Below are 18,967 nucleotides of genomic sequence, written 5' to 3' on the forward strand. Positions count from 1 at the left end.
GAAAAATATTACTATTCTGTATGACGATAGGCATAAAGTAAGTAAATTAATTACTCAAAGTATAAATAGAGTATTACAGCTATTTAGGGCCAAATCTACAAAAAGTTGACCCATCTAAACTAAAATATATGTGTAAACTAAAGATGGGCACAGAAGCTTAACTAGGGCTGCAACTAACAAGCTTCCTCAAAAAGAAGTGTATTTTGTGATGATGTTTTTCGAAACCTGACCACAGGTATACTTGGATGGCTTGGCTCAGATGGTAGAGCGTCTGTGCCAGCAATTCGAGGGATCCAGGTTCGATAGTGTATGAATGATGGGTTTCTCAGTTCTCTGTAAAGCGTTTTGGGTGTCTAGAAAAACGCTGTAACAATCTAATCTATTATTATTATTACTTTAGCTAAAATGACAGTTATATTTATGTCTCACACAACACTGTCTCTCCGTTGTTACTGGATTACAAGTTAACTACTTTATTGAGGAGAATTGGAGACCGCATCCTCCAGATCTTTGAAATGCCTCTGCTTTAAATGTTCCTGCATCAGAAACATACTGCCGTAAAAATCAAGTTCAGCTTTGCAAATTGAGCAAATAATTTGTATCTTTGACATGTATAAGGTGAAATGTTTCCATAGTTTCGATGTTTTTGATCACGGTGTTGTTGCACTGGCAGCAACCATTTTTCTCTTCCTGTGCGCATGTGCCTTTCCGCCTGGAAAAACATGAGGATTAATTTGTAAGCAGCAAATTTTTGTTTAAATTAATGGTTGCACACTTAAGCTTAATCCAGATCTAACAAGACTGTGTCAACCATATTTCTCCAGGTTCTGTCAGATCTATATTGTCTTTCAAAATAATTAGTAAAAAAGATTTGTTTCTTCTCTTAATAGTATTATTGAGATTACAAGTATCCCTAAACTTAGTTTATACCAGCTTCTGCATTCAAATGCTACTCATCTTCTCTTTTTTCTCCTATCAGGGGGCCATCATAGTGAGTCATGTTTCAACAATTTTTATAGCTAAGGTTTTTTTGGGTGGCCCACAGTAGCTTAGTGGTTAGCATGTTGGCTGCACAGTCAAGCGATCTAGTTTCGAATCACTGTTTGGGCATCTCTGTGTGGGGTTTGCATGTTTTATCTCCGGGTATTCCACATTCCTCCCAAATTACAAAAACAAACCTGTTAATGGCAATGTGTAATGGTAATGTGTGAAGGGTTGTTTGTTAATACCTGCCCTGTAATTGGCTGGCGACCAGTCCCGTGTGCAGGCTCCAGCTTACCCGTCCCAACTGAAGACATGCGGTATAGAAAATGGATGGATGGATGGATGGAGGCTTTTCATGCAGAATCTGCTTACTAAACCTATTGTACTGGCTGGGAATCCAATTTGTTCTAGCTAAATAACAGTTAGGTATTTTTACAGTACAAAACGTATTACATGTTTATAAAAGGTCTATTTTAACCAAAGGTTCATGTTTTTACAGTGTTTCTGTAAAAAGTGTCTGTGTGGTGTCCCTAGCCTGTGTTTCTCTGATCCCTGTTTAGCCAGAAACTTTTCCAGATGTGCCTACCAATTTTTTTTGTCCAGTAGTTTAGTATTGTATTACATATGCTCTATGATTGTTGCTCCAGCAATTGTCCAATCATCTGTCCCTAGAAAATAACCACAGACAAGCGTGAGTGTCCTGAGAGAATACCCCACTTCTAGTTTTGACTCTGGGGAACAAGTGGATATAATAGGACACTGGACGGTGTCAAAGTGAAAGTCTGGCACTGGCATATGCATCTGTCTCGGTCACTCTTTGACTTCTGGACAGTGGCCCGGAATAGTGCTGCGCTGTGCAGTTTTCTATTGGCTAGGTCAGTGCTTCTCAAAAAGTGGGGCGGAACCCCCTGGGGGGTCGCTGTGAGGTTTCAGAGGGTGCGTGGAGGGCAGGTTTTCAGTGTGGTTCTTTATTCATGCTTGAACATTACACAAGCAGCCACCTAGGTGGTGGCAGTGCTCAAACCAATCAACAGGGGGCTTGTTAAACCAAGTGACCAAAGTACACTGGAACATCAGTTTACAGAACTGACAGAGAAAGGGAAGTTTTTGACAGGAATGAAAAGAAAAACAAAGGAAGAATCAGAGGCAAGGATCAATAAAAAATTGGGAAACATGACGTTGCATACATAGTCTTGGGTTTACCAGTGTGGGAATCTGGAGACCATACTTTTTAGTTATGTTTATAGAGGTGGGAATCTTTGGGCACCTCACGTTTCAATTACGATTATGATTCAGGGGCTATGATTTAATTATAAACCGATTATTTACACATCTATATTTATTATATTGTTTTACTAATTACAAATATTATATTGTATATTGGTAATATATTGTTTTACTAATTACTAGTATTATATTGTATATTGGTAATATAGTGTATACTATTATTATATATTGTAAATGTAGTACATTTAATTATTAATAATATTAATAATTTGTCTAGAAGGCTCCTCCATTGGCTACTTATGTATGCTTTATTGCGTCATTTCCGTTTTTTCGGTGGCATATGTATATATATATGGAAGACTAGATAGCACATGAAAACTGCAGCTGCCTGCTAAGTGACAAGATAAACAAAACATCCATATTTGATGAGCAGGCATCCTGGAGTTAATTTTTGTGCCTTCTAAAACCACAGAATGTTCAGACACTTTGGCCCCAGTCGCCACAAACTTGCGTCTCAAAAACGTGTGTCGTCTATCTACTCATTCATATCTGTTGCTTAAAGTATTGCCAGCCGGCGGCCACACTGTACGGTAGGGCTGGGCGATATGGCCTTTTGTTAATATCTCGATATTTTTAGGCCATATCGCGATACACGATATATATTTTGATATTTTGCCTTAGCCTTGAATGAACACTTGATACATATAATCACACCAGTATGATGATTCTATGTGTCTACATTAAAACATTCTTGTTCATACTGCATTAATATAAGCTCATTTTAAACTTTCAGGCAGAGAAGGAAATCACAACTAAGTCAATTTACCAAAACTGTATTTATTAAACAGTTATTAAGCAGTGGCACAAACATTCATGTCATTTCCAAAACAGAAAGTGCAAGATTGTCTGACATTTGCATGGTGTCACTAAGATGACCTATCAAAACAACACTAAATTAAAGTGCACTTTTTGTACAGAACGCCACTACAATAGTTTAAAAACATGATGTCATACAATATATTTCAATAAGTGTCAAATAAAAATGAGCTGCATAATAGGAAATCAAATAGTGTTCGTCCTTCGCTATGTGGTAGGTTCCTGCGGACATTATGTCCTTTTGTTGTCGACTCTTTTTTTCATATGATGTTGATCTGGAAATGTTTGCCTCGGCATTTTGATGGTGTGGGCTTGTGGCACCGAATGGAGATGTTGACGTGCGCAGTAAGCACTCTTCATTCTCTAGCACATGGGTGTCAAACTCTGGCCCGCGGGCCAAATTTGGCCCGCCGTGTAATTTCACTTGGCCCGTGAGGTGATATCAAATTAACACTAGAGCTGGCCCGCCAATTATATACAGCGGCGGTGCCGCGGTACACCGCTAATTCTCATACTTGCCAAACTTCCCAGGAGACTCCCAAATTTCAATGCCCCTCCCGAGAATTGTAACGTCCCCTTTTCGTCCAGTCCAACGAGTGCTGGCTCAGGTATATAATACGTGCGGCTTTGGCACGCACACAGAAGTGAATGCAACGCATACTTGATCTTCAGCGATACAGGTTACACTGAGGGTACCAGTATAAAAACCTTTAACATTGTTAGAAATATACGCCACACTGTGAATCCACACCAAACAAGAATGACAAACACATTTCGGGAGAACATCCGCACAGTAACACAACATAAACACAACAGAACAAATACCCAGAACCCTTTGCAGCACTAACTCTTCCGGTATGCTACAAGGTGTGTGTATGTGGGGGGGGGCGGGGTGGTTTGGAGGTAGCGGGGGTGTATATTGCTTCGTTCTGCCTCTGTCTCTGTCAGTACTCTACACAGCACCCAGCATTGTCCCACCCACACAACCATCTGATTGGTTACATGCAGAGCAGTAACAGCCAATCAGCAGTGCGTATTCATAGCGGTAACAGCCAATCAGCAGTGCGTATTCAGAGCGCATGGTGTCAGTGCTCGTGATGAGCAGGTAGATGTTTAGCAGGTAAGCATCAGGCAGCGAACTCTCCCCAAATGATAATAAACACCTCCCAGTCAACTACTAGTAACATCACTATGAGCCCGTTGACGTTCTAAAAACATAAACGGCAGCTTCAGCTCGCTCACAGTTCTGGCTTGAAGTGAAGGCTAATTAGCTTTTAGCGTAACGTTAGCTCATTTTGCAGTGTGTGTGTGTGTGTGTTTGTTACGGACCGCAAAGCATTGTCTGTCTGTTATTTCACTTTACCTTTTTCTGTGTTGATTGAGCTGTGTTGAAGCAGCAAAAAAGGACATACCGGTAATGTTAAATGAAGAGTTTCTGTCTCTGATAGTTGATATAATAATGTAACTGCATCATTAAGCCGACATGAACTCCATGGTGTTCAGGGATGAATAGTCTCTCCTATTGCTATTGTACTACTTTTTCAGCTATAGTTACATTAATCATTAGTAATGGAGCAGCCTAGTTTTGAATGGCAGGGTCCCGGCTATCACATGTTGATAAAAATATAACATTTACATAATAAAAGCAACTACAGGCTTCCCAAATGCTGTAATAAATTAAGCATGATGAGTTCACTTGAAACTGTTTAATGTTGCACTTTTTATATGTATAAGAAAAGTTTTGTCATTTTATTTAATCTGAGCAACAACTTGAGGCAGTTTAATGTTGATTAATGTGGGCAGAATTATTATAGTGTTCCCAATGTTAAAAGGATAAAGCCATTGTTTACAAATTTGGTAAATAAATAACCAAAAAATTTGTATTTTGTTGTTTTCTTACTGTACCGAAAATGAACCGAACCGTGACCTCTAAACCGAGGTACGTACCGAACCGAAATTTTTGTGTACCGTTACACCCCTACTATATATATATATATATATATATATATATATATATATATATATATATAGATATATATATATATATATATATATATATATATATATATATATATATATATATATATATATATATATATATATATATATATATATATATATATATATATATACAGCGCTCAAATTTTACTGTGGCACCGCGGCATTTGCCGCTACCGCCCTCGTCATTTGCCGTAATGCCCCAAAAATTTACCAACATTTGAAGCAAGAACATGCCATGACCGCCCTTGACTTTTTACTTGGACAAGGGGTGTAACAGTAAACGGTATAATGATAATTTGTGATCAAATTCCAGACGGTTAGTAATACCGTTTAATTTTTTAATGACCGAAAAACCGTCATTTATAAATGCATTTTTGGCAACATGAAGTCAGACGCATGCGCACCAGCGTCGTTTGGCTTGATATTAATGGCCGACTAACGACACCGACTTTGCTGCGGAGATTTCCCCTCGGATTAAACGGAGCCATGCGCTTGGTGTAACGTCATTTTCCCTCGCTACTGCCGTGCGTTTAAGAGCACACTGCTGTGTTTAGATGGAGACAGGTGTGGACAATATTGGAGACACTTGTCCCCACACTAAAAGTATACATCGAAGGGGAAAACTATTTGATGTTTTGCAGCAGGTGATGTGTCGTGAACGTTGTCACAACTTGTTTATAAAGTCTTTACTTTGTTTACTGGGATGTTCACTCCTCCTTTATTTAACTGCAAACTGTATCAGTGTTCAAATAACATCAATACTGGCTAAAATGTTTTGTTATCTCATCGAACTGAACGCAGATGGTGAAGATTGATTATTCGATTTTTTTTGTTGGCCAAACTGTTGTACTGAAACACTAAAGAGGCGTTGGAGAAGAAAAAAGCTTGTTTATTAAACTTCATCATAATTAGCCAAAATGCTTTGTGTTTTATTTTGATATCAAGAAGTAAAAACCAGGTTTTGTTTACATTACTTGTGTTTTTTTTCATGTCACTTAAAAAATCAATCATGTGACATAATTGTGTTAATGTGTTATTGTGCATAGTTAATTCCTATACGACATATTTCTGCTCAAACTCATAATGGATCTGTCCCGACACATCATCTACATGATGTACATAACTTAAAAAAAATAAAAAAATAAAAACTCTCTATCAAAATGTAAAAATAGAGATAAAGACATCATGTAATGACAAAAAGCTGACAAGTTGATGTTATTAAAGAATAAAAAACCTAATATTTGTCTATACATATATGGATAACGTTTATCTATAGTCTTTTTATTAGACATTACAAATGACATGATAGTGTTACGTTCACACCCTAACACTGCTTTACTTAACAATCAGTAATCATGATTCCAATATTGATAACAATAATCTTAATTATTACTTTGGCCATAATTGGCAGCCCTAGATCTCATACATGAACACTATATATATATGTATATATATATATATATCTCCTGCCTCAAAAGTAAATAATGTTTGCCTTGGTGACCTTCTAACTTGCCTTGGTGCCCTAAAATATGAGCCCTCCTTTAAGGCAACACTTGCCTTGACCTTAAAAAGTTAAAATTATTTCAGCCCAATGTAGCCCCCGAATAAAAAAGTTTGGAGATCCCTGCACTAGACTTATTTTTTCAGGTCGGCCATTGTGTGAGTACAGCACCATAACAGTAAATAAAGCACTGTTGGCCTTGTTTCAGCGTGGAAAAATGTATCGAGGGGGGTATGACAGAAAACAATTAGTAACCTCTGGTCTTGCCGTCCTGCCGACCATTTTTCTTTCTTCAAGGTGGGTTGGACCCCGAGATCTTGTCTTGTCCAACATCTCACATTAAGGAGATTTCTACCATTGATTTTTTGTCTTGAAGTACATTGCTTATTGACTGACTTATATTTTATACTAGCCAAAAGAGATAAATGCCTTAAAGCAGATCACACATGCAACATTTTCATTCTATTTATGTTGTTCTCTTTTCCACTCCAGATTGGTGATAGAAAGTGCCTTGTGAGACAGCATCCCTACTTGAAGATCTGTGAAAGTTTTGAAGATTTCCTGAGTCCATCTGCAGTCGAGACAGGACGCTCAGAAACGCTTGCTTTAAGCCCTTAACTCTAAACTTCAGAATATTGCTTTTTCCTGTCTATATCAGTTTATTCACTTTTGGACATTTTGGAGACTTAGGGAAAACCAACTGAACTCATCTCTGAGAATGCTTCCTCTGCTTGGCCAGAGGTTTGAACTTGGTTCTTGCAGAGTGATGAACACTGTTTAAGTGACAAATTTCGCAACAGCATTGTAGTCCCGTGTACTGCTCACAAACAAGACTGCAAGTTCATTACCGCCACTTTGCTGTCTGCAACGACAAGTCATCCACTTAGCTGAAGCAAGTTTTTCGGCAGGTTTTTTAGCTGCAAACATTATTTGTTTTTCCTGGAATCCTGTACAAGCTCCTCCGAAGACGTGCTGCCTCCTGAAACCAAGTGTGCTACAAACCAGCTAGCGACGCTGACATGGCTCTGAACATTGCTTCCATTCGTGACACAAAATGGCTGACCTTGGAAGTGTGTCGGCAGTTTCAGAGAGGGACTTGTTCACGCAGTGATGAAGAGTGCAAATTTGCCCATCCACCTAAAAGCTGCCAGGTGGAAAACGGGAGAGTGATTGCCTGTTTTGACTCTTTAAAGGTAAACACTTTCCTTTTATCATGTTTAACAATGTTATATTTACTATCACACTACAAAATGATTTTTAAGGAATGCATAGTAAACAAAGCAGAAAGAGTTAGATTTTTGATTTCCAAATGGTCGGCTGGTGTTCGCTGTTGGATGGCCAAATTACCCCGATACCGTACCGCAGTTAGCAGTTCATTCTGACCTATGAAACTAAAGGTCAGGGATGTCTGTTGTCATGTTCACTGTCACCACTGGTATGCATGTGGGATTTTCTTCAGTGTGTTTGTCTAAAGTTACCATGCCTTGTCGCCATCATTTGTGTTGGTAGGTGCACATTTTTTCTCTTCTAGTTGTTCTGAGACTTCTAGTCTTGGTTCCTTGTCAACGAACACACAAGGCACAAACAACATGAATGTTACCAATTTTGTAATATTTCACTTGCAAAACCAATAATTGAGCTATTATTTTGTGGCTGACATGCTTAGATGCTGAAAGTAAAATAATCATCCAGGAAAACGTCTTTCACATCAAATTGTATATAGAAACACACAAAACAACCTTGACAATGATAAATAGCCTTAGAAACTGGGCCAGAACACTAGGAGGAGGATGTACTCTAGCTGCAAGTTACCCTTTGTATAAAATACTGTTTTATATTGCAAGATTAACGTGATTTTTATTTTATTTTTTACCTCGAAATGTTTTCATATTTTAGTTTTAAAAATCCAATTTCAAATTATGTAATATTGCTACAGAATTACAATTATCATTTCTGACAAAAGGGAATACACCCTAGGGCTGTCTTCAACTAAGGATTTTCAGTCGAATCTGATTCGTTGACTGACCACACTGGGTAAAATCTATTAAGTCAGCATTACACCTTCACACACCTGAAGCGCGTGCACACACATAAAGGCCCGAAGAAGCAATTAAAAATGTTCAATCAAATCAAATCAAATCAACTTTATTTATAAAGCACATTTAAAATTTACCACAGGGGTAGCCAAATCATGTTGTTACTGCATTCAATGATAGCAGTAACAGTGAAGCGCAATGTATTAGTCACTGAATGGAGAACTGGGGGTGGGATTAAATAAGTTATCTTCTTCTCCCTCCCTTTCAGGCAAAACTGGATCATCATGCTTACATACTGTACATTACCTTTTGCATTATATTAATGCATATTATTATGTGTTGTCTACCTTGTACTTTTTTATGTCATTGCCTGAAATAAATTAATAAATGAAAAAAATTAAAATGAAACTAGCTAAAGTTAGTGGCTAAACTCTGCCAAAACGCTATCATGAGCTGACAACGCTAAAACATGTGTTATGTGGGTCCGTAGTTATGTGGTCAGAGCCAGAAGAGGGTGGGATATAATACTGACAACACTTTGGTAAGTTGGCGCCCTGTAGGCATCTGCGAAAAAGTTACAAACAGCCTCTTTAAAGCAAGCAATTATCCAAGACGGCATGTATCTCCAAAAATGTATACGATATGCATTCATAAGCAGAGGTACCAATGTATACAAATTTACATACACTATGTACTAATATCCCTAAGCAGATCTCTTGTGTGCTCAGAAGCAGAGTTGTGCCATCGACTGTACAAAGTTGTCATGACAAGCTGCATTTACCCCACAGCCTAATTATGTGAAAGATCATAATAGGTGGCAGTCCAAAAAGTTTTGTTGCGGGTCGTCACAAATAAATGAATATATGAGAAACCATGGATAAACTGGTTAGCTGTAATTATCTCTAATTTCCTTGACCCCTTTTTCACCATATTTTGTCAGAATACAAGATTCTGTGTGTTTTAAGTAGGGATATACTGTAGCGATATGAAATTTGTTGGTCACAATAACAGCTATATAAAATTTTCATATCGCGGTTATTGTGACAAAAATGATCACGGTTATCATTAATTATCGCAGTATTATTGAATGTGCTCAAAAAGTACACACACTGAAATCTTTTGACCAAGGTATTATTAGTAGACACACTGTTAGAAAATCCACTATTTTGCATGTATTTGTGCACCGTAAGAACACCTCCGTCTTTAATAGAATGATCACTTTGTGCTCAGAGAGCACAGCTTGTTGGATCAATTTGCACGACAGAAGAGCTTAGTTACTCAGACAGTAATGTGCTTGTATATGCTAAGATTGGGGTATGTCGTTTCTTAATCGGAAAAGACGTTGATGCTCTTGTTTTCATGTTGGCATTTAAGCTAATCAGTTCATGAGTTTATTACACCGCATTTATCAGTCTTGGTTTTTTGATCATTTTAATTAGAAAAGTTATTACTCACCGTCGGGAGTTTTACGGTGGTTATCATTATTACAGTTTGTCATTACACCCCTAGTTTTAAGACACCTCTGACTCTGTCATGTAGGCCAGTCTCACCAAATCTTTCCAAGTGATGCCCAAGAGAATAGAAGCTTTACTATCCTTTAGGAAATGGGTTTTCCACAGTAGACTGGTTTTAGCCCCATTATGCCTGTATCGTCTTCCTGGTCCCTCTCACTTGATGATCTATCATGCCAGGAGTGTGTGCCCCCAGGCATGACTTGATCACTTGATCACAAGCACAAGCATTTCTTTTCAGAAACAAATTGTGATACCTTTTTTATCTGAACTTTCTCAGTGCTGGAGCTGGTCTGATGTTCAGAGCCTGTTCAGTGGAGGTTCAACTGCGAACTTACCTTAAAGTATTTTGGTTTTTTATGGGCATTGTAAGAAAGACAAATCTCTCCTCAACTTGAAGCATATCAACTATGCTATGCTTCTCTGAGCATTTTGATTTATTTTGTCTCCTAGTTCTACACTGTTGGCTCTAGTCATGAAGTCTTTTCATGCTACATTTGCCATAGCCTAAAATAGGACAAGCTGCTACATTTGGCTGACCAGGGATCATTACATTTCCATTGAGACCTGCCTCAAATATGTAACACAGGGACTGCAACGACAGTACAAGCTGTTGTTCCCGTGTGACATGGTTATGATACCTGTCACAGTATCACTAAGCCAACTTGGGCGGGCAAGTACACAGTGTTTTGCATCATTCGCACACCTTTTAATATCACGGATGAAGCCATTTCCTGTGAGCGCTAGGCTAAACAGTTGTTTTGCTGTGAGCAAGATAGCCTGGGGCGAAGACAAGAGAAGGGGTCTGGGTTAGACTGAAAATCTAATTAATAGACTGCTTGTCATTGCAAAATACATTCTCTGATGTTCTCACCAATACGTATTTCAAAGGAGAGTACTAAGAGAGGTCATCATAACCACATTGTTTAGTTCAGGGGACTGAAAGGTGCCGATATCACATATGTTTTTTGAAGTGGCCAAAAACATGGTGTGATATGGAAAACCATAGAAGTTTCCTCTAGGTATGTAGTGTGCATTTTCATTTGGGGCAAATACCGCTCCCCAAGGGTTGAGGCGCCCTGGTTTTCTAAATCATCTTAATCCAACTCGAGCTTCAGACAAGTGTTTTTTGGGGTCGTTGGATGTCTCAAACTTTTAAATAAAGAGGCATCGGATTGTCGGAAGTAAAAGGTAGAACTAGCTAGAGCTCAAACAAATTATGTTGTTTTAACATCACTGTTTGATAGTTAACGGGATAACTTCAAACTTATTTAACTAGTGGAGCTGTGGAGGGGGGACTAGGGGAAAAATTATAAAATGTTAATGCAGCAGTTTCCTCAAATTCTAAATTAAATACTCATGTATCCTACAACAAAATTCAGGTATATGCATGGTATATAAAGGGGTACCATTTGGTGCAAATCAGAATAACAAATATTTAGATTTGACATATGTCAGTTCTATGACGAGGGCCATTCTCATTGTACTGTTTTAAGTCTTTAGTAGGGAGGTGAAAGTTAAAACACAAGCAAATAATTGCAAAATATATTCTCATTAGTAACACAGATTAATCATGCAATGTATTTTGACCGCAAATGTTCCTTTACATTAACCACAGTTTGTTACCTGAAAGGTGGCGCAGGTTGCTCTACGGTCGGAGATCAGGCCAGTGCAAACGTTTGTGCAAAGATCATTGAGGAAACTCTAACTAATGTGCTCGTTTTCCCATTTTGCTTTTAAAATACATCTGGAATGGACATTTTAGAAATGCTTTAACCAAGTTTTGAGCAAATAATTGACATGCATTCAAATAAAAACTTTTTTTTTTAACTGTTTACAACAATAAAATTGCATTTGTGTCAAGGTACCGGTAATTTTTTAAATTAATGATTTATGCAGGAAAGTAATTTACTGCAATTAAACACATTTAATTAAAATTCAAAAGTGGGATTAATCGGATTAAATAGATTAATTGTTTGAAAGCCCTAGTCTTTAGTCAGTGTTAGCTAACACTTCTGCTTGTGACCCCCTTTTTATTTTATTTCAAAAGATGGGCTTGGTTGCATTCCTCTGTGTAAACCTCTTGAACTGGCCACTCCCTGGGCCAAGCAAACATGTGGAGGGGAATGTGTGCGGTGTAGGATCAGACAGTGCTCCCTCGAGGTCATCCGTGCAGACACGATGAGGCAGTAGCTGTTGCAGACACGGGAAACGTTGATGAGATCCAAACTTCATTCTCAAACAAGCCTCCTCAGAGGAAGACGCAAATCTCCATTGCGCTCATACCAATGAAATTCCAAAGATAGGAGACAAGGAAGGAGTAGCAGGATGTTGACCAATACGACCAAGACCTCATTCTGGGATCAACCCTCAATTACACTGTCAAATATATTTGAACTGCAACAATCAATTGATTTTATTGATTTTAGGGTTTCCCCTATATTGCCAATATATCCGTGGTGGTGGGGATGTGGCTAGGGTCGTGGTTGATATAACATCATTATATAATTTGCATAATCTGCAATGATGAATATATATTCTTTAAAAAGGCTAAACAGATGGTATACCTACATTTAAAAACAAATATGTGTTATTATTAATTAGTATTAACATATTTTTTCTTATATCATTTTGCTAAATGTTATGTTATTGTACAATGTACTTTGTTATTTTGTTAGTGATTGTTTCTTTATTAGAAAAGACTAGCCACAAATCTAGCATATTTGTTTGGTGTTATTGGAGACTGTACTCGTGATTGAACACTCTTTATTTCTGTTGCTCGATGTGCGCGACGAACAGCAGGTGTTGCAGCTTGCCAGACATCACACTTGCTATGTGCTGCTGTTTCAACTGCACTTCTTCTTCTCTTCTATTCTTTACACCTTATTTGCAATCTTTTTAGATCGCTGTCTCTGGGTATATCCCGGATATATTAAAGTACATCCACATCGCAGACATGCTGCCGCCGCTCCTGACGTTCCCATGCGTATTGCTTACATCATCACAACATCCGGTTTCTGCAGTGCTGTTTTGGTCATCAAAGTCTATTTTCAGCTGCCGAATAATCGGTGCATCACTTTTCAATAGTGCGCAAATAATAGGTTGTATATACAGTATATATATCCATTCATACTGTACTGACCTGCTGGTGTTATTGTTTATGTTTGCGTGTTATTGATGTTCATTGTTACCATGACTGTGAACGCACCATGCCTGAAAGGGGTATGATGGAGAAAGAGGAGGTGCTGTTGCATGTGTGGGAGGGAGTACATATTGGGCCGGTTGTAAATATAAAATTGGCAATAAAAGTTAAAAACAGTATCGTACTTTTTGTGAGTTCTTTTGGACGTTACAATACATTATATTTAGGCTTGACTATATTAGACTATATTAGGCTTGCTCTTGTTTTTTGCATATTTGAAATAAAAATATATCCAAAATATATATATATATATATATTACTTTAATGTGTTTTCACGTAAAAAAACCACACATTTTTAAGATGTTGTGTCTTTTATTTTGCAATGGTGGGCTGCCACGATCCATTACATGTAGGGGAAACCCTGCGATTAGAAACATCTGCAATTTACATTATGTTGCTTTGATTAATTGTTCAATAACACAAATTGATCAAATCTGGACTGCATGGAGTGCCTGGAACTTTAAATATACGGACATAGTTTCTGCATGACCGTTGTAATGGAGATACATGAAAGCGGTGGTGTGTGGGTGCCGTGATCAGTGGAGAGTGGCAATAGAGTGAAATGGCTCAAAAGACTGTGACGAAAGGACAGAGACTGCCAACATTTTGGGATCTAAAAAAGATAGACAACGTAGTCAAATGGGACATGACTTAAAAGCATTATCAAACATTATGAACAGGAAATGATTAAACTTAAGAGATGGTTTGATGTCAATAAATTATCGTTAAATGTGAAAAAAAAACAAGTTTATGATTTTTTGTAAAAGGAAAAAAGAGGAAACGATCAAACTGTCAATAGATGGAATTGATATTGAAAGGGTTTCTGAACTTAGATTTTTAGGACGGATGACGGTCTGACATGGAAATCTCATATTGCACATGTACGGAAAAAGATGTCTAAGAGTATTTTTATATTAAACAAGGTCAAATATGTGTTAGATTACAGGGCAATGCGTATATTGTATTGTGCACTTATATTGCCATATATCAGCTACTGTGTGGAAGTGTGGGGGAACACATATAAGAGTAACATTGTATCAACTACAAGGATTATTTATAAAGTAGATTACTTAGAACACACTAACATATTATTTATTAATTCTGGTTTATTGAAACTACAGGAGCTCGTAAAGTTACAGACATTATGTGTTATGTTTAAGGCTAAAAGTAAAACATTACCAGCAAATTTACAAAAAATGTTTGTCATCACTTCTGAGAATGAAGAGCGTAGAAGAAAAGGTCATTTCAAACATCAGTATTCAAGGACAACTTTAAAACAAATGTGTATATCAGTGGTGGGGGTTAAACTATGGAATTCTCTTTACAATGAGATAAAAGACTGTAAAAATATATTCCAATTGAAAAAAATATATAAAGACAGAACAATAAGATCATATGGACAGCCATAAGTGTTTACATTTTGCATAATATTTATTAATTTACTTGTTTTTTTGTCTGGTTTTGTATTTGTTTTGTATCATCCCGTGAGGTGTATATTACTTTTTTTGTTCGGTTTGTACTTCATGACGTTTTGCAATTGTTGTGTATTTTTGTTTGTTTTCATTATATTTGGATTATGGATGTCCCGATCCGATATTTGGATCGGATCGGCCGCCGATATTTGCCAAAAAATGCGTATCGGCAAGGCATGGGAAAATGCCGAATCAGATCCAGTTTTCCAACGCATAGATTCAAATAATACATTCCACTTTTCTGCTGTTTCCTATTTCCGTTCCGCATTTTCCAGCACACCTTCAACACATCCACAGTTCTATGGATTCTCACGCAGTTGCTTTTAGCTGCTGGCATTGCACTACAGGCTCTTCCCACTCCTTCTTCTGTGTCCTTCTCACAGACAGCAAGCGCAACTTCTTACACACGTCACACGTCACATACGTATACGTCCTCTCCCAGCAGAGAGGTAGCAGCATGGCTAACGTTAGCTGTGATGCTAGCGCAGCCGCTAAGGTGCGCGCCTGCTCAAACGTCCTCTGCGCACGGCAAATCTATGCCACGCACAAAATCAAATAAAACAATAAGCGCATAACAATTTTCGACACACGGACACGACAGAGAAAACAGTTTTCGTCATCATTGTTCAAATATTGTAACGTCTGTCGAGAGGCTTATCTCCGTTCGGTGCCACACGTCCACACCATCAAAATGCCGAGGCAAAAATTTCTACATCAACACCGTATGAAAAAATGTGTGATTTTTTTAGTTGTGATTTCCTTCTCTGCATGAAAGTTTAAAAGTAGCATATATTAATGCAGTATGAAGAAGAATGTTTTAATGTAGACATGCAAGCCTTGAAAGAAAATTTTGAAAATCAAGAGTACATTTCCTGCAAATGGGTGCATTTCTACCCTATATTTTAACTTTAGATTTATTCTCATATCAAACTCTTTTGGCTGTCTTTTTGACACTTACATCAGGCGCCACCCTCCACACCCCGGATTATAAATAAATCAATGTGATTATCTTGTGTGATGACTGTATTATGATGATAGTATATATCTGATAGTATATATCTGTAGCATGAATCAATTTAAGTGGACCCCGACTAAACAAGTTGAAAAACTTATTCGGGTGTTACCATTTGTACGGAATATGTACTTCACTGTGCAACCTACTAATAAAAGTCTCAATCAATCAATCAAAACACATAGAATCATCATACTGCTGTGATTATATGCATCAAGTGTTCATTCAAGGCTAAGGCAAAATATCGAGATATATATCGTGTATCGCAATATGGCCTTAAATTATCGCAATTTAAAAAAAAGGCCATATCGCCCAGCCCTAGTTTCAATGATGCCATTTCTGTTTGTCATGTATAATTTTGTCTATTTTGTGTTTATCCTTGAATAAACAGGTCAGTTTCTTGTTACCAACCATTGTGTATTATTCAAACTTCCCTAATTCAGCTGGCTAGTTGTTATCAAGAGTACTAAAACCCTTTTCAACATGATTCTGACAACTAAGTAGGCTAAATAACTTTAAACTTTAATACATGCTCGGATAGGCCAGTATCGGTATCGGTCAGTATCGGTATCGGATCGGAAGTGCAAAAACAATATCGGTATCGGATCGGAAGTGCAAAAACCTGGATCGGGACATCCCTAATTTGGATATATTTGTTTGGTTTGTATGATATCCATTGAATAAGACTATGTATTATGTTGAAGGAGGCAGGGAAATATAAGATTGTTCTTCATCCTGCTCCTTCTCAGGCATTTGTGTGTAAATGTATGTTTAGTTTCTGAGGTTTAATTGTCTTAGTTTCTGAGGTTTAATTGTCTATCGATCAAAGATGCACATCAATGAAGGAGATAAATAAAAAAAATGAAATGAAATGAAATAAATTAAATGTGTCAAACGGAGCTGATATTCCATTAGAATTAGAATTAATACTAGTAAACTGTTGGCAATGAAAATGTTCAAACAATGTACTGGTAACAACAATAATTTAGAATTGGACTCCCTATTGTTAGAAGTAAAATCTAAAAACAACAATTACATTTGATAAGTAACATGTTTTTATTTTTATTTTTTGTAGTTACAGTATATCATCATCATGACCATTTCCCCCTTTGACAAATGATAAATGATACTCTTTCAACCTTGTCAAAGGGTGTACAGTCCAGTGGTACCTTGGCTGATGAATTTAGGTGGTTCTGTAATGGAGCTCGTAACCCAAAATACTAGTATCTCAAATCAACGTTCTCCATTTAAATGAATTGAAATACATTTAATCTGTGCTAGGCCACGAAAAACCACCACAATTTGAACATGTAACATGAATATTTTGAGATACGAGCTCTTTGTAATGCTTTAAGTTGCGAGCCTAAGTTTGTGTTACCCCGTAACCCCCAAAACCTCTTACTCTCTATCGCTAGAGATCGACATAACTTTGTTTTCCAACCATTCGAAACCATTAGCGTTGGTCAAGCTTCTACAGCCTTGCCACTGAAGCCTGTGCTGCTGGGGCTTGCTCCTCCACCCACAGCTCGGCTTCTTGCCCACGCTTCAATCTGCTCTGGGATGCGGTGTCCAGGCTGTCTGTCGTTCCGTCACGCTCCGAACTAGCAGTTTCCTCCTCGTCCAGCTCTTGCTTCCCAGCTTAGGCCGAACCAGTTTGAAGGAAAGTCAGCGGCTCCAAGGGTAGTGACCCTCCCAGCACATCACGTGAAAAGTGTCCACTCTTCTCCCCCACTACTTAATCTGATTGTGGGAGATAGCATAATCAGGAATATCTACTTTTTTCAACTCCAATACTATGGACACTATTGTTACGCTCTATTATTGACCAGCCTTCCCTCTTTGGTAATTCAGCTTATTGTCCATGTTGGGTCTAATGAGATGGCAAGACGCTAATCAGACCAGACCAAAAAATATTTTCAGTCTGCTGGAAGACGTAAATGCTGTACATTATAATTATATTACTTCATAAAACTGTCATGATCCGTTGCCCGGATCATGTTCTGTTTAGTTTTGGACTCCCTCAGTTCCTGTTTTGTGCACCCCTGGGTTTGTTTTGGTTACCATGGGTGCTGATTGGTTTCACCTGCCTCTGATTAGTGTTCGGTACGCTCACCTGCTGCCGGGAACTCATCAGAGAGCTACTTATTCACATTGCTCGCCACACACTGTCTGCAATGTTGGTATATTCCTGTTTCTTGATTTATGATTCCTGTGCCAAGTTTTTGCCTTAGCTTCCGCGTGCGATCGGCACACATCCTTTTTGTTTGTTTCCTGCATGTTTGCATCTATGGTATGATTTATGACAAATAAATCATATCCTACCTGCACACTTCGTCCGGAGTTGTCCGTCTGCATCCTGGGAGAACGACCACGCAGCAAGATACGACCCAATCGTGACAAAAACTACTACAGTTGTTTTTTGTACATGCTATTGTATTGTTTTTAAACAATATTTATTTTTCAAAAATGTGTTTTTGTTTTTGCACTATAAAATTGCGGTGTTTTGGGTTGGCCAAGCATAGATTCAATTGATTTTAGTTAATTCCAACGTGCAACACTGATTTAAAGTACACGTGTCTTGAGTTACGTACTTGGTCAATTGAGCTCGCAAGTTGAGGTGCAGGACTGTTGAAATCCAAAAGTAAAACCTAAATAAATGACAGCCGCCACCTTGCACAATAAAAATAATCAGAACAATTTAAAACCCAAAAAGTCTGTGAAATTGCCATAAAGTAGCAGGTGGAATTCATGGGGCAAACAAACAGGCAGTAGCATGAATGCTCAGTGTGAGTGCAGGCCTGTGGGGGCTCTGAGAGGGAGCAGCAACCAGGCACAGGTTCAGCATATTTCAAGCATTATATGACTGGCCTAGTGTGAGTACACCTGCACGGTAGTTTTCTTTTTTTAATTCCAGGTCGTTCATTTATGTTCAATGCATAATCATTACTCACTCAGGTCAATAAATGTCTAATAGATAAATTGTCACTTCTATATATTGGACCCACAAATAAAAGCAATTAGTGTAATTATACATATTAACACGAATTTGAATAACAGGATGTATCACACAGGCTTTATTAAGGCCATTGCTGTGACCCACATTCATGTACTACATTTGACTGCTTCTCTAACTTGCTAACTACTG

At 37.9% G+C, this 18,967-nt stretch overlaps 1 protein-coding gene across 13 annotated transcripts in view; it reads left to right on the forward strand.

Annotated features, from left to right (window-relative positions):
• mbnl2 (muscleblind-like splicing regulator 2) overlaps positions 1–18,967 on the forward strand; it is a 90,606-nt gene that overhangs the window by 13,331 nt on the left and 58,308 nt on the right. For all 13 annotated transcript variants that reach the window (XM_061985058.1, XM_061985063.1, XM_061985069.1 and 10 more), the window contains exon 2: positions 7,082–7,782. In XM_061985058.1, coding sequence (XP_061841042.1) covers positions 7,609–7,782 — 174 coding nt within the window. In that variant the 5' untranslated portion in view covers positions 7,082–7,608. The remainder of the gene's footprint in view (positions 1–7,081; positions 7,783–18,967) is intronic.

Source organism: Nerophis lumbriciformis, linkage group LG23 (assembly GCF_033978685.3).
Source record: "Nerophis lumbriciformis linkage group LG23, RoL_Nlum_v2.1, whole genome shotgun sequence".
Taxonomy (NCBI): domain Eukaryota; kingdom Metazoa; phylum Chordata; class Actinopteri; order Syngnathiformes; family Syngnathidae; genus Nerophis; species Nerophis lumbriciformis.